The 17,469-nt window shown below is 40.0% G+C and overlaps 1 protein-coding gene across 3 annotated transcripts in view; it reads left to right on the top strand.

Moving 5' to 3' along the window:
- Positions 1 to 17,469, top strand: part of clip2 (CAP-GLY domain containing linker protein 2) — a 55,984-nt gene that overhangs the window by 9,093 nt on the left and 29,422 nt on the right. For all 3 annotated transcript variants that reach the window (XM_056252881.1, XM_056252884.1, XM_056252883.1), the window contains exon 3: positions 5,069 to 5,583. In XM_056252881.1, the coding sequence (XP_056108856.1) occupies positions 5,069 to 5,583 (515 nt within the window). The remainder of the gene's footprint in view (positions 1 to 5,068; positions 5,584 to 17,469) is intronic.

Raw genomic sequence — 17,469 nt, 5'->3', positions numbered from 1 at the left:
CCCCCCCCCCCCCCCCCCTCGCTGATCTACTGTTACCGTAGCAACGCAGCCACATGGGCAAGCAATGCACCAGAGCTTCTGCTCAAGCCCCGCAATGGGCCGGGACTTCCTGAATGGGCCTAGTTTTCCCTAACATAGCGTAGCGCTCGTGTGCTCCTATTTGCACAGACACACTCTTTCCGCTTGTTTTTTACTGCACTGCGCTGAGTGTGCTTTACTGCTGCGCTAATGTGCAATGGACATTCGGAATGTAATGGGTCATCAGCTAGTGAAACAATGGAGCAGCAAGTGTCATACTTTCTACGTTTAAATGCAGCTCTGGAAAAAAATAAGAGACCCCTGCAAATGGAGCAGTTTCTCTCTTTATATGTATGTGTTTGAGTAAAATGCACATTTTTGTTTTATTCTATAAACTACTGACAACATTTCTTCCAAATTTCATTTAGAGCCTTTAATCTAATCACAGCTTTCATGCTTCTTGGCATGCTCTCTACCAGTCTTTCACATTGATGTTGGGTGACTTCACACCACTCCTGTGGCCAGTTGCAAAAACTTAACCACTATGTTAAGACTGTGTCTGACCAACAAGAGGTAATCAGTCTTACTTTTACAATTCATATTAGACCGATCTACCTTTGTGTAACTTGCTTAAAAATGTTAGGACCAGTTTTGAAGAAAAAAAAGATGACTTAGGCTCAATCCCAATTCACCCCTTGTTTTCGAGTGTACCCCTTGGCCCTTAAAACAGAGTTACAAGGGCCAAGGGGTTGAAATATTCCCCTACGAAATGGAACAACCCTTCATGAACCCGATACGTCATCAGTCGTCGGCGATGGCTCTGCCGTTACGGAGTTTTTACAGGATTTCTCCATGACGACTGACCATCAGCGAAGCTGCTCTTAACTTTGAGGAAACATGATGCTTATAATGTTCCTTCCTCGAAATGTATGTCTTTTCTTTTTCGGAAAGGTAATTTATTATACAATTTCTTAATTTAAATGACTATATCATTATTATAAGAGTAAATAAAGTGCACGGTGGTGTCATCTGGCGCTAAATTTAAATGTTTAACCGTTTGTGAAGCCATCTCACCGGTGATTCGCGATGTATTCTGCGAACTTTCTCGTAGCCCTCCGTTTGGAGTGTGCCTCTGAAAAATCTCCGTTTCGAGGGCTATGTAGCCCTACCCCTTCGCCCTACCCCTCGATCTAAACAAGAATCGGGACACCCTACCCCTTGACGTGAACGCGCAAAACGGAGGGGTAGGGCCAAGGGGTAGGGGCAAAGGGTGAATTGGGATTGAGCCTAACTTTTAAGACTAGTCTAAGCAGTTTATGCAACTGGCCACTGGCGCAAAAATTCAAGCAGCTCGGCTTTCTTTAACGGCTTGTGACCTTCCATCTTCGTCAAGGTTTTCAGTGGGGTTTAGTCTAGAGTTTGGGCTGGCCATGACAGGGTCTTGATCTGGTTGTCCTCCATCCACACCTTGATTGCCCTCTTTGTGTGACATGGAGCATTGTCCTGTGGGAAAAACACTCCTTAGAGTTAGGGAACGTTGTCAGAGCAGAAGGATGCAAGCTTTCTTCGCTTCAATATATTTTTATATTGTTACAGTAATATTGATCACAAAAACCCATTATAATAAGTGTTATAATAAATATTACTCTCAAATGTTATGATTTGTCATGTCATTCTAAACTTCTAAATAGTGTGCAACTTATACTATATAGTGTGCAAAAAACAGTACGCTAAAAGAGTAGTATGTAGGCGAAAAGTCCCCGGATGACCTGGGCTGGGTTCCAGTCCAAAATTGTCATGCCCTTCACTCGCTAACTTGCCTCCGTCTCGTTCACTCGGATGTACGTCATTGCTTACGTTGCACGAGTGCCCACTACTGGCGGAAACTGCAATGGACTGAATTGGAACGTCCTAACCCCTTGATCACTTGGAATCAGCTATGGAGTTGATTTATTATTATTTATTTTTTTCCTTAAAGAATTTTTTTAATGCAGCATCAAAATGTATATACGGTAGGTGTGTTTGGGTTGTTTTAAATTTAAAAAATTATAATTAATATTTCATAGAGTTGTTTGTGGTGGTGGTGATTAGACGAGATCTGAGGTGACGTCACAATCGTGTTGCATTGTGGTATATGGAGCTGCCTGAAGTGTACATATGAAGTAGACTTGCTCCCTCTGTCAAAATCGAGGGAACTAGGGTCTGTCCATATAAACTTCCCTCGTTCACTTCACGAAGTGGAACGCACTTCAAAATGGCAGCAGGGATTCCCCCGAGGGGAAGTGCTTAGGGAAATTCGCAAGTGCGTGTCTAAAAGTGGACTGGAACGCAGCCCAATTTCTGCCAAGATTCTGAAGTGCGCATTCGATGGACACTTTACTATCCAATGAGGCCACGGGAGAGGATTTATGAATGAAAGCGACGCAACTGACGCTGGTAGTTCGTGTGACAGTAACAACATGGCGGATGTAGTATGTCCGAATTTCATTCATATTACCCATATTCATACTATATAGAAATGTCATGGCTGTCAAGTATTGGTTGTTTTTGTTACTCATTGGTTCATTGATTAACAAACACCTGCTCCTTGTTTTCATCATTAGTTTGCCCTATGTAGCCCTCACTTTGTTCAGTTCTTTAACTTGTGTTGTTTATGCTGCCACTTGTATTTCTCCCATGATCTTCTTTGTGGTTATTCTTGTGAATTATCTTCTTTGTTTTGTTTATAATAATAGTGCCTCTTCTCCTTGTTTTGCCTGACTCGCAGTGACTCTTAACTTCAGAGATTTCTGTCCCTTAATTGAAAGTGATTTCCAATAGAAAAAAAGTTCACGAAAACAGTGGAAGTAATCCATTTGAATCAAAACTTCTGAAGAGACACAACCACTGTAAATGATGAACATTTAATTTAAGCTTTTATTCACATAGAAACATTGATCATCCGCACAAATAGAGCACATCAATTATGGTAAATGGAAGCTTAAACATGCTTGCTTGACCCGTGAGAACCAATGATGTTTGTTCTTGTGCATTAAGCAAATACAGTTGAGCTGCCACTGAAAAAGATTTGTTTATGCATTTCCATTACAGCTGACGTTTACACGTCTGCCTCTGTGTGGTAAACTGCTGACCTCAATGCTATTTGAATAACATCCAAAATTTTCGACGTAGACAGTCTGTCAGCTCTGAGGAGGCAAACCGTCCCAGTATTGTTACACACCATTTCTAAACAACAGCAAATTAAATCATGTTTTTTGACTGATGAGCCTCATATCAGAGATCTTTAACCACCATGTTTATGAGTCAAACAACATGTTGGAGCAATTGAGACTACAGCGGTCATCATTATCCCCCTCCCCCAGCACCAATACCACCCAACACACATACACTGAGGTATGAAAGACTGACTGAACACATGCTAAATGAGCCGTGGCTCACACATCATCTCTGGATCCTTCAAACGGTATCAGGTAAGCGGCATGTGTCAAAAGCGGCACATGTGCAAAGATACTCAGGTTCATAAACTATTTCACTGCAAATCCCACTGACCCAGATTCGTTCATAAATTAGCATGCTGCTCAGCCTTGCGTGAAGTCTGCAGTGACATCCAGACATGAGCGAAATGATGAAAGTACTTATTTGATGCTATGCGTTAAATGAGCCGTGTAACAAGTGTTGACAACATATGTTGTGAAATACTGAGAATGCTGTAAAATCTAAAAATGGATGTTTTTCGATATCCCTCAGGTTACTTTCATTTATTTATCGTGGACTTATCTATCTCCAGCTTCCAGTCAATAATGTCAACTTACACTTATAAATGGAAATACCAAGTAAATATCCTTGTTCCTTCTGAAATGTCACATAACATAATAAATGCGTTGTGAAATGTGTATATATATATATATATATATATATATATATATATATATATATATATATATATATATATATTTTATGTTTTAAGACTTTCACTGAATATTATAGGGCAGGGATTTAAGTCTTTCGGGTCCCTTACAGAAAACATGTTGTGACAAACAGTATTATGGTACAAATGTTAATACCATGGTACTTTTATTGTACCCCAGTGTTTTACTTTTATTGTACCACAGCACTAATTGTTATTCATATACATTACTGTTCAAAATTTACATTCTTTCCCTGAAAGAATGTGAAAATGAATTAAACTTTTCAACATTGATAATAATAATAAATGCTTCTTGAGCACCAAATCAGCATATTTTTTCTGAAGGATCGTGAAACCGAAGACTGGAGTAATGATACTGAAAATTCAGCTTTGCAATCACAGGAATAAAATACATTTTGAAATATAAAAAAAAAAAGTTATTTTGAATTATAATACTATTTCACAATATTACTCTCTTTATTATTTTTTTATTTTTTACTGTATTTTTTTTATAATAAATGCAGCCTTAGTGAGAATAAAAGACTTCTTTAGTGTACATCAGTTTTTGAAGAATATCTTGCTATTAATACAATGGCCGACCAAGGGATGCTTTCTGGATAAGCTATGTCTGGTAGGGACACTAACACACCAACATCCTGTGATGGTGACCACACCATCCCTAATTTTGTCAAATCAGACAAAAATCATGTTTAGCCTAATGCTTTAAGGAAGCCTATGGGCCAAGCAATTTCACAATAATAAACATTAAAATATACATTGTTACGGTAATATATCAAACAAAATGGAGATACAAAAACATGATACACAAGGATACAAGAAATGTACTGTTTATCGCAGTGTATGCTTGCATATTTTGTATACGCACCTTGATATCACATAATTATAAGGTCATCCACCTACAGCAGGAGTCCTGCCACTAAGAGATGGTTTGGACAACTTTACATCTCAAATAAGACCCATTTTGTTGGATGGCAGAAAGAATAGAAATACTTTAAAAAGTTTGAGCAACACAGCACCTCTAGATGTCGCGCTCCATAGACCTCCATTGTAAGTCCATTATTGTGCACAAAAATGTAATTTGTAAAATGTAATATTCCTTCTTTTTGTGCTGTTTATCCACAGGTTGCCCCTACAAGCAGATGACTCCCACCCCAAGCAGCAACGCCTCAGACAAGTCCAGCTCCAAAGCCTCTGAGGTGGGTGACGAGGTGGCCGGGGACTTTGTGGTCGGTGAACGTGTCTGGGTGAATGGAGTCAAGCTAGGAGTCATCGCCTATCTTGGAGAGACCCAGTTTTCCCCGGGACAGTGGGCTGGAGTGGTGCTGAATGACCTGGTTGGAAAAAATGACGGCTCTGTCAATGGAGTGCGTTACTTTGAGTGCCAGGCTTTGCAGGGCATCTTCACCAGGCCTTCCAAACTCATGCGGCAACCCGCCGGGGATGGGGGTGACGAGCAGCAGAACACACAACTGCAGGGTGGTGCGGGAGCATCCGGTCAGCGTGTGGTCATGCCGCTCAGAGAAGGCATGCTCAACAGCTCAGTCAAAACCGGCAATGAGTCAGGATCCAACATGTCTGACAGTGGATCTGTGAAGAAAGGGGGAGAGAAGGACCTTAAGGTCGGAGATCGAGTGCTGGTGAGTGTTGAATTTTTTCAGTGAGTATAATTAAAGTCTATATAAACCAAGACGGATCACTCATTTCTATGAATAGGAGAAAGTGCAACGCGCAGTGTGGTGGAATGAAGGTTCGGCCATATTTACCATTACTTGGTTAAATTTTGCTGGCGAAATTCAGTCATTTCAATTGGAATCCGTGCGCTCTGGAGTTTTGCGCGAGGGTAAAAAAGTTCCACAAGCAGATTGTTGCTTGTGTTCAAGTCGGTCAGGTGAATTCACTGTGATGACCAGAAAGCTGCTTGGTTTGAAAGTGACTTATGTGTTGGGTGAGCTGTGCTTCAAACATCGCTACACTATTGACAATGCCTGCACAAGTGTGATCGCACAGAACCAATCACCAATCGGTAAAGTCATCACATCACTGCAGATGCCATCAGAAGCTGAGGCCCACGCCAAAATCCATTTTAGGTAAAGCCAGTTGGCAGCCACATTTGCAACGCCTCCGGGCTGCTATTTCTTGCATCCAAGTCCCATCTACTCGAATGGGGAAATTCTGAAAGCTGAAAAAGTGCTTGCCACACTTTCATTTAAATAACATATTTCAAATCAGCACAATTACATGAACTGTCCCATAAATGTAGTTTCTTAAGGCCCTTTCACGCTGAGCATGATTAAACAGTGCAAATGTACATCGCGATGACGCTCTTGAATCGAAACAATAGATCCCTATGGAGCTATTCACACCTTGCGCGATCAATTGCAGCGCGACAAAGCAAGCTTTTTTTCGACCAGTGTGTCTATTTTTCCCCCGTCACCCCGCAATGAAACGAGCCGTCTAATTAGATTTAGTTACACAAAAGTGTGGGAGTGGTGGTGCTGTTTTGAAAACCTGTGTAAACAGAAGAAAAGTGTTCTGGACGAGAGAAGAGAATGGATGTTGAGTGTTATCACTGTTGTCTGAGAACAGATTTATTCTTACATGTTCTTTATACAGATTATCATTTCGATTCATTTTCCACTGCATTATGCAATCTGAAAGAGCTTGAAACAGCGTACAGAGGCTGAGCGCTGTTTTCTTCCTTGCGTTATGAGTTAGTTAGAGAGCTAATTCGCTCTAGAGCTGTCAGTTCAGCGCGGTTCAGCACATAAACAACTGAGAGAAATTTTTTTCGCAGATGAAATATGAAGCCAATTAAATATATGATGATATATGTGCTGTATGTGTTTTTCATGCGGCTCTGGGTATTTTTATAACAATAAAGAATGAGAAATGCTAATCAGGTGTAGCGTTCAGTTTATTATAAAATACTACAAATAATGCACGTCTGCCCATTATTTAATCAAAATCCACTTTAGATTGGTACTACACAGAAACAGTCATCGAGTGCAAACTTTATTTATCTTAATTTACTGTTGAATGTTGTGCAGAGGTTAAAGCCAAATAGTAAATCCAACGAGATACATGCATAAGGAAAAATGTTTTCTCGGCCAGCGCCACCTATCGTGCTGGCGTGAATTAGCTGAAGGCAATCAACCGTTTCGTGTTCAGTGTAAAAGCTCCATTCGGAAAGGGCCTTTAGGCTCAGAAAACTTTAAAAAAAGATTATATTTCTGATTGGTCCAGCCAATGCTCATGTGCAGTCCTAAGCACACACCGGAGCATCTAATGTCAGCTGTAGTGACACAATGACTTTACCAATTGATGATTGACTCTTTTATTTAGAAGGCGGGGCTTATTCTGCCATATTTTTCATTGTACTTTGAACCATCTTGGTATATCTATAGTTTTTGCTTGGAACTGCTCATGCGCATTGGCTGGACCAACCTGAAATATTTGAGCACAAGAAACAACATTTATGGGACTGTTATTGTCAGATTTTGTTTCCGATTTAAAGTATGTTACTTAAATATGAGTTTGTCAGCGTACCCGAAATAGCTGCCCGAAGGCGTGGCAAATATGGCCACTAAGTAAAACTGACTTCCCATGAAAGGGAAGAGTAGAGAGTCTAAGTGCTCTGTCTAAATGTCTGCTGTTCATCTTTCATAACATTTTCTTAATATAATAGTTCAGATCCAAAGATTTGATTGGCTGAGTGCTGATATTTAGTATGTTGTTTGTATCACTCATCTTAGCAGTGTTCCAGAGTATGTGAGTGAAGCAGAGTGGTGTCATTTTGCCTTCTGCGAGGAAAGCAAAAATTAAAATGCCAACTGACTTTCTTGATATTAACTTGTTTAAACTGTTCTATATTTGCAACCACAGCCATGTTCAGGAAAACAGCAGTCTGTCTAAATGTCTCTTGATTAAAAAGGACCTATAATGCCCTTTTTTGATGTCTTTATTTTGTTTTTGGGGTCAACTAAAATAGGTGTTCATGCTTGAATGTTCAAAAAACACATTATTTTTCACATAATTTACATTTTAACAGTGTCAGTAACACTCTTGTGTAATTTTTGTCTCTATGAAGCCCCTCATTCTGAAAAGTGCAATGTGCTCTCTCTGACTGGTCAGCTGGACCAGTGTGTTGTGATTGGTCAACCGCTTCTAGCTTGTTTCGGAAATGTTATTCTGCTTAGTGCTTACCATAACCGCGAGTTTCAATACACTACTAACACAACTCAACCATGCCTTGTCCCTTTTTTTTTGCGTATACATGCCTTGGGGTGGGAATTATTTAAATGAGAAATATTGTGACGTGTACGTTCCCAGAAGACAACTCAAGACTACAATCGAGACGTTTCAGGGAGTTTTTCAAGCAGTGCATACTAGGGCTCGGCGATATGACCAAAATCTCATATCACGATATAAGTCATCTCATATCCCGATAACGATATATATCACGATATAGTACTTAGTAATTCAATCAATTGATAGTTTATATATATTGACCACATGGAAAGGACAATTTCTTTTATAGATTTTAAAGTATCAAAAATTTTATTATTTTTCTCCCTTTATTTAGAACTTCTGGGAAAATGTTTGATTAAGAATGTAGAAATATAAAATATGAATGAAATATAAAACACTTTTCAAAAACAAATAATTACAGGCGCAAAATAAAATATTGCCATATAAAACGCCAAATGTAAACATTGTATTTGAGGATTGTAAACAATCATTTGGATTGACTGTGCTATGTGGATTTACAGACTTTTTTGTTTAATTTGGCTTTTTTGTTTAATAATTATTATTATTATTAGGTGAATTCTAATTAAATAGGGAAAGGAAAAGAAGCACAGAATCTAAGACACTGGCATTAATTTAGTACATACACCAAAAACAAATTCTGTGAATACTAAATTAAAGGAATATTTATAAATTGCATTGTTTTGCACAGCAGTACAATGACAATAAAGTCTTTAACTATGAATGCTGTGCACAAAAGTAGTAAAAAACATGACCAAAAGAATACCAATGTGTAAAGTACAATAAGAAACTGGGATAGGCTGCAGCAATGCATGAAAATAAAAGTACAATAATAATTGAAAAGTAATACATTTTTTACAATAAATTCAAATTCAATTTTTAAAATGAGTCAAATCCAACTCTGTAAACTCAGCATCTGTTTTCAGAAGTGCCCTGCCTTCCACTGGTCCACTGACTCTTTCCAATCCAGTGAGTTTTAATGTGTAAAAGTTCAAATTGTGTGCTGAATCTGCTGATGCATAATGTACTGCCATAGGATTAATCTTGTTTCCTGTGTGGGTTGCATTTTTGTTGTCTATCTTGCAAATCTTTGTTCGATCCAGCCTCATGAAACTACTGACATGGATGTTGAAGCCTGTAAATAACTTGCATGCTCTTACAGTTTATGGAGAATCTGATGAAATACCTTTTGTTGGGGAAAACCTTTAAAAAAAAAAATATTTATTTGAATTGATATTACAGTTATATATTCAGTGATTCAGAATTGTAAAGGGTACAATGAGACTGAATACTGGACTGCTGTGGCTGTTGAAAATAAAATGCTCCATCCTGGTGATGTGTTTTCTGTACAAACTTTTGCGAACAGAGCTACAGTCCAATTATTTAACCATTTTTATTTGCTTGCGGGTGCATTTTAGTATGCTATTATCAATTTCAGATTTGTCTGCCCCTAAATGTCGTGTATAAAGCAAACTATTGTTCATCTCTGGCTGTGAACGACTAATATGTGGCTTCTCTTGTGTTAGATTTCTCATGTTAGGTAACAGATGCTGCCCAATAGCTATCTGCTTGAGTATACAGTTGATTGGCTAGGGGTCAAATTGCTTTCCATTTAGTATAGCATAGTCCTAAAGCTTTTCAAGCAGTCAATATTCTTAATCAGATGGGATTACTGCTCCATAAACCATCAGCCATTGATCTTAGCTATCTATTTGTCTGCCTGCTTCAATCCCGACTGACACCTGATTGGTTTGTTCAGTGATGAACACATCAGGGAGGATCCCAACTTAGACACAGAGTCACAGACACACATCAGTTTCATACTTTTATTTCCCAGAGGCTGATTTTTATTAAAACTAACAGATTTAAATTTGATTTCAATGTTTATTGTGTGATTAGAAACAGGTTGATGGTATGATGCACCTCCGATGCACCTCCGCCAGTGCCAAATTGCTAGCAACAGGGTCATAGCTGGGAGCCACCCTTTACCGATGTTTCAACCCTTTAGTTCCAGAACATCTCAGGATGTTGGGGCAGTGGGCAGGGATTTCTCCCTGCAGCTGGACTTAGATCTCAGGTCCTTATGCCTTGAGGCTTCTCAGTCAGCATGTGTCCCTCAGGAAGCGACTGGTTGACTGGGAAACAAAGCCACGGCAGCCTACCTTCACTGGGTAATTTGTTGCTCTCCATCCCTTTCCCTGGCATTCCACTACCAGGTCGGCGTACCGTGACTTTTTCCGCTCGTATGCCTCCTCTACTGGTTCCTCCTAGGGCAGTGTCAGTTCCACTAGCACCACCCACTTTCTCGTCTCTAACCACAATACAAGGTCCGGTCTCAATGAGGTTTGCGTGATGGAAGCGGGGAACTGCAGCCATCCCTCCAGGTCTGCTCGTAATGCCCAGTCCCTGCCACTGGCCAGGATTGATGCTTTGTGCTTAGTAGTGCATTTCAGCACTACCTGTCCTGCTCTTACAAATTGGACAGGCTGGCTCTTAAAGCTCTAGAGCCTCTTGTTTGCCAATGCCCTTGCTCTTTCTGTGCATTCTGCCAACTTCCTTAGCACCTGGTCATGGTGCCACCTGTAGCGGCCCTGAGCCAAAGCAGTTTTGCACCCACACAGAATGTGATGGAGGGTTCTCTGAGCCGCATCGCACAGGCCGCAGATTTCTTCAACCCAAAAACCACCGTGCCAAGTTGACTAGGCTAGGAAGTGTGTCATAAGTGGCTCGTATAATGAAACTTAACTTGTCTTGGGGAATTCTCCAAAGGTTGCTCCAACTGATTGACCTTGGCAGGATGTCGGCCCACTTTGTCCACTGGCCTTGTTTACCTTGGCCAACAGATTTCACAAGAAGTCTTTACTCTTCCAATCTTGTCACTTCTATAATCACTAGCTTTTTCCGCTCTTTTATAGATGGTTTTGACCAGAAATTGCGTGCCTCACCCCAGCCAAGACCCTGTCTTCCCTGCTGGGTTCTCCCAACAAACTCTTGGTGCTTCAGGTAGGTTGGCGATAGCGTTGTCGACGCAATCGTCTGCCTTCCACTTCCTTCCGGTCTGAACCTTGACACCAGCATTTCGGACAAAATGGTCACTTGACTGTCTAATGGTGCGTTCACACCGGACGCGAATAGCGCGTCAGGCGCGAGTGATTTCAATGTTAAGTCAATGCAAAGACGCGTTACGCGCGTAAAAAATTCCTGCGGCGCGAAAGAGGCGTAGAGCGCGGCGCGGTAGACGCGAATACGCCTCATTCGCGCGTCAAGTTCGCGCGAATTGAGCGTCTGGCGCGTTAAGCGCGAATGATTTAGTCAGTGCTTTTTGTGCATTCACGCGTTTGACGCGAATTCGTGTCTGCCGCCCGAGTTGAAAAATCTGAACTTCTGCGTCAATTCGCGCCGCGTTAACCAATCAGGAGCCTAGCTGCTTGCTGCTGTCACGTGGTGAAGTATCTGGATGCTTCAATAAATTATTTTGTAATATATGACTGTGGTTCTAATGCACAACAAAGCAAATATTTTATCACATAAAACTTGATTTCAATATATGAGACATATTCATTTTGTATTGAATGCTATTTATTCCATATCTAGATTATATGAAATATTATTATAATGTAAAGACAACCAACATATAAGTTCGTGTCTGGACAGTGATGTGTGAGAGAGAGAAAAAAATCACAGGACAGATTAATCACTTTTGGAGGCTGGCTTCATTTATTATCAAAACAAAAATAAATGACAGATTAGGTGGATGCGGGCGAGGGTGAACCTCGCGCCGGGCTTTAGAGCGCGGGCTCGACAGGCATAGACCACTCGAGGCCGAGGGCTATACGGCCTACGCTGTCCTCGTCAGCGTCCTCACCATTAGGTCCACCAAACCTAGCTCCTGGAGCAAATTGTGAAACTCCTGAAACCCTCCGGAGGTTCTGGTGGACCCGAGTACAGCGACGATGTCCCCTACGCAGCTGTTTCTGCTCTCCAGAGCATACGAGCGGTGACTCTCTCGAATAATGCTAATGCTAATGCTCGATAAACATCTAAAAAGATGGCCGCCAACGGGTTTCGAAACTTTCGCCTCCGGATTTCGCCTCTGACAATTCGCGTGTCAATGGCGAAATTGACGCGCGTATAAACAAAAGTTTGAAGCGAAATTAACGCGCGTCAATTTCGCCATTGACACGCGAATTAACACAAAGTGGTCAAGCGTCAAACTAGACGCGGTAGACGCGAATTTGACGCACTATTCGCGTCCGGTGTGAACGCACAGTAAGCTCGAGTACCAGCCTGGTCTTCTCCAGCTTGTACCCAAGTGAAATGCTCTTTAGTGGGAGCTGAAGAGTATTTCTTCCAAACAATGCTGCATCAGAAAGGCATCACGGCAACCCAAGCCATTTGTGGATATAGCTGTTGGAAATGGCATCCAGCCTTGCTACTGTTGTTGCTGTTATTTCACAAAATGATTTATCTCAGTTCAAATTTGTACATAAATTTTAACTGTCCCACTGGGGCTAATTTACTGTAACTGCATTTTTGTTGAGCTGAGCGAAGTCAAAGTTATTGACTGTAGCCATCAAACATCCACTACAGATGCTGTTTATAGAACATAGGATGAATTTAATCTAGTATTTTAGTGTTGTTGAACTCAAACATCAAATCCTGCTGGATAAATCTGTAGAATTGTGTACTAAAAATATTTAGCTTGTTAGTTTTTAAATATAATTTCAACACACTCATATCTGTTAAGTAGTATTCCAGTGTACAATATAACTGAACTGCTTTAGAAAGATGTCAGTCCCCTGTTGTTGTCCCCCCCAACACACAACTGATATCATATTACCATGACTGTGCTTTAGTCCATGAAGGACCTCTCAAAGTCAGTGCTTTTCCATTGTTTGCTCTCAAAAGAGTTACAAATGTACATGTGTAAAAACGATGCTCATGTATCAGCAATATGTGAGACAGAGCCTAGGACCATGACTCAATCGACCACCTTGACATTGCCTTGTAGCACTTTCACCTCGTAACTCATACATCAGGTCGCAATCCACACCAAACAGTGCTCTCAGCCTCCTTAAAATCCTTCCAAATTATTAGACTCAAAATGCACCACTTTTAGCAGTAAAAAAACAATGCAAAAATAATCCTTTTTATTTGCACTTATACAGATTTTTGGATCTGCAATAGGGTTCATTTTTACTACTAGTGAGCACTTATTTTTATCTGGACAGGAAGCACTTTTCCTGGTAGATAGCATCTGTTGCTCCAGACAATCTCTTATTTAAAGCTAAAGCACCTTTAGTCGCTCTGGAAAATAACCTAAAATGCCTTCAAGTTGATATGTAATGAAAATTCGCCTTATCTTCTTTAATAGATCTTATTGTTATGTTATAGATCTTATTGTGAACGATTCATCAATGTATATTGATTTGTTTTTGTTTTATCTCATAATGTAATCAAAATGTCTCAATTTAGAAAACTCAATCTTCTGTTGAAACAACACTCTCATTTCTCTCTGGTCACATATGCTGGATTTTTCACTCAACAACCAGTGAATTGAACCAAGTACAGGTCCTACATTTTTCTTTTCAAAAACCCTTTTGCTCGCATGTAAATGTCACAATGGCCCTGTTTACTCCTGGTATTAAGGTGCGTTTTGGTCGATCGGATCACAGTGGATGACAGTAAATACAGGTGTAAAAGGGGGCTTTTGAGCTTGTCCACTAGACCACTTCCAGAAGTAGTCGAAAATGCATTCACATGTTTTTCCATCGTAAACAAGGAGGGTCTTGAAGAAATCAGGACAGAAGTGGTTGAAAGGGGACAAAAGAGACGCATTAAAACACCAGGTGTAAACGGGTGTGTCTCCCTCGTCTACTTGTGATCCGGTCGACCAAATCGCATCCTAATACTAAGGCCAAATATGGAACAAAATATTTGTTGCTACCTGTGCTTAATGGATGCCGGACTTCTCTAATGGACCATTTTCACCGTGGCATGTTCCCACAGTTGTCAACATCGCAATTTATTTTTAATAATTTCATTTTTTTTTTTTTAAGTTTATATAGATTTATATTGCTATACTTTAGTTATATTACCTTGCCAGTAAATTACAAAAAAAAAAAAAAAACGAATTTACTATGCTGCGAGGGTGTTTCTAATACAGCTGCTGAGGGAGTGATGGGGAATTTGACATCTTCCTCTCTTCTGACTGCTGTAATCAATCTCTTGATAATTTTCCTCTCTCTTGGAAAGTTGTGGAAACGTTTCATGGATTTTTTCTTTTGCTTTTATAGCAAATTTATTACAAAAATTATATTTGCTGTCATTCCCCTTTCACCACTATTGAAGTTTACCCAACTATGATTACTTCCGCTTCTGAGAACCCCGGAAATGTGAAAACGGTCCATCATTTTGTTCACATAAACCTAAATGCTGGCACTGGCTTGCAACTTAAAGGTGCAGTGTGTATTTTTTAGCGACATCTAGCGGTTCGGTTGCACGTTGCACTAAGGGCTCAGCCCACTGCTCACCCCTCCCTTTCGAAGAAGCTACGGTGGCTAAAACGGGACAAACATATCGTCATCTGAGACAGCAGAGAATAGCCAGAGTAAGCCAAGAGTGTGTAACATTGTCACTGTTTCTGTACCACAGTCCATTATAAACCACATCATGGATAAAGTTTACAAAGCCATAGTCAGGTGAGGATCAAGGGTCTTAATATATAATATAATAATAGTAATCAGCTGATTGTCTCACAAATGTAACCACCACATGAAACTGCAACTATATATTTTTTTCTAACAGGGTAGTAAAAGTTTAGCTGGCTAAATATGAGCTGTTACTGTGGCTGAGCTGGTTAAGGCGTAAAGCCTTGTTTAAACTCGACGCTTCCGGATGAGCCCAAAGGTGCGCGCGGCAAAAATGACATGATTGTAACAGCGCGCGCGCCTCCGCATCCCCTAGACACACTTACTACACACACAATAGGTTTTTAACTCTGATTTTGGAAACTCGATCGACTTAAAATGCTTCCAAGATCGACTTGTCGACCGCGATCGACGGGTTGGTGATTCCTGTAACCTACTGTTTTACGGTCAATGACAAGAGTACTAATCAGCTGTCTCACGAACGTAACCAGCACATTTATCCCCACATAGCAAAGCCATAACACAGCGAGGGAGAAGAATTAAGTTACATGAAACAATCCAACTACATATTTTACACTACTGACAAGGGAAAAGTCACTACTCACGGTGTTTATGGCTAGCTTGTGGCTTTCTGCTGCTTCTCTTTCAAGGTAGTGACGAAACGCGCTCTGTAGCGCTGTTTGTTCGCTGTCGGCTATGGTAGAAACATGACGTCACAAATATGTCGACCTTCATAGAAGGGGGTGCCCGCGGTTATGTAGATATAAATGTCGACTTAATTCTAAGGTAATAAAAAACATTACGGTTTATTAAGTAAGTTCTTTATACACCACTGAAAACATAGTTATGGATGTCATATTGCATTTCTGTTAATTAACCCTTAAAGACCTAGACCATTTTTGGAGCACATGACTCGCCTGCTCTTTTCTTTGTTTTTCTAACCCATTATAGCAGTCAGCATCAAGTACCATATATCATTTTAAACAAGAGAACTTGATGTTTCAATCTAGCTCATTTAAATGACCAATTTTACATTTATTTTGTCTTAGAATGGATAAATTTACCAGATTTAAGAAAAACGGCAGCAGATTTCTTGTGGGTTTTTTTTACTCAGCTCAAACAAATCCTCCTGAAGTTTGGATTTTTTCCTTTAGAAAGTTGTACTTGGATATTCTAGATTTCCAGATGAAATTTTTACTACATGTAACAATCCCTAAGCAAGTTATAGCCATTTATTATAACATTATTATAGGCGATTTTCAGTGAAAATCTGGTGTTATTTACAATGTAGATGTGTCCAAAAAAGTTCAGGAAGAAAAATAAATAGAAACATTGTAATAGAGCACTGAAGCAAATGTGACTTTATATATATTTATGTAGTTTCAACCGATCTGGGCTTGGGGGTGGGACTAAGCATCAACAAACTGCTCGTTTGGCTCAGAGGAACAAATCACATGGGTTTCTTTGACGAATCAATGCTGATCAAAACTTGATGATGCAATCACATTCACTACGGAGCATCTGAATGTCCAATCGCGATGAACCCGATACCAAAATAAAGCCGCGAATCTCCTCTTTATGGGACTTTTTAAAGCATACAAATTGGATTAGTGGTTCAAAAGTTATTAAACATTTAAGAACAACAGTTATTTTTATGCCGCCGGCGGCCGTTTAGGTCTTTAAGGGTTAAAGGAGAACTCCGGTGCAAAATGAACCTCGGGTGTAATAACACATTGGTACAGACTAAATCGTTCCCTGAGATTTGTTTTCATGATAATCGAATGTATAGAGTTTTATCTCTAAGAACAGTTTAGCTTATAACGCTAGTATATTGGCATAGAGTAAGCAAAAAGAGATCGCTAGTTAATACCACTAACAAGGCTCAAATTAGCCCCACACTAACACGGCAGCATAATAAGTGTCCTTACATGCAAACCGAAGCATTGAGAACTTTGTAAGTGTATAGACAGTTTAATAAGAAGATACTTTACACAGACAGTACAGTTAGCGCATACAGACAGGAGCCATCTTGGAAAACAGTCTCGACCAATCGAACCACGAGGGTGAGCGAACAGTACGTGTAGATATTGAAGATAAGATAAATTATATATATTTTTTTTATTTTCTCTGTTGCGTTAAGTGCTTCTCTTATGCGCTCAGTGCTTTCTTCCGGAAACAACGGACCATATGAGATTCCAAGTCACAGTTCAGCTCACGTATCACCGTGTTCGTGGTTTGACTGATCGAGACTGTTTTCCAAGATGGCTCCTGTCTGTATGCGCTAACTGTACTGTCTGTGTAAAGTATCTTCTTATTAAACTGTCTATACACTTACAAAGTTCTCAATGCTTCGGTTTGCATGTAAGGACACTCATTATGCTGTCGTGTTAGTGTGGGGCTAATTTGAGCCTTGTTGGTGGTATTAACTAGCGATTTCTTTTTGCTTACGCTATGCCCAATATACTAGCATTATAAGCTAAACTGTTTTTAGAGATAAAACTCTTTACATTCGATTATGATGAAAACAAATCTCAGGGAACGATTTAGTCTGTACCAATGTGTTATTACAGCCGAGGTTCATTTTGCGCCGGAGTTCTCCTTTAAGGC

Source organism: Rhinichthys klamathensis, unplaced genomic scaffold, assembly GCF_029890125.1.
Source record: "Rhinichthys klamathensis goyatoka isolate OS25496 unplaced genomic scaffold, OSU_Roscu_1.1 h1tg000099l_1, whole genome shotgun sequence".
NCBI classification, from domain to species: Eukaryota; Metazoa; Chordata; class Actinopteri; order Cypriniformes; family Leuciscidae; genus Rhinichthys; species Rhinichthys klamathensis.
This window is presented reverse-complemented; position numbering and strand designations above follow the sequence as displayed.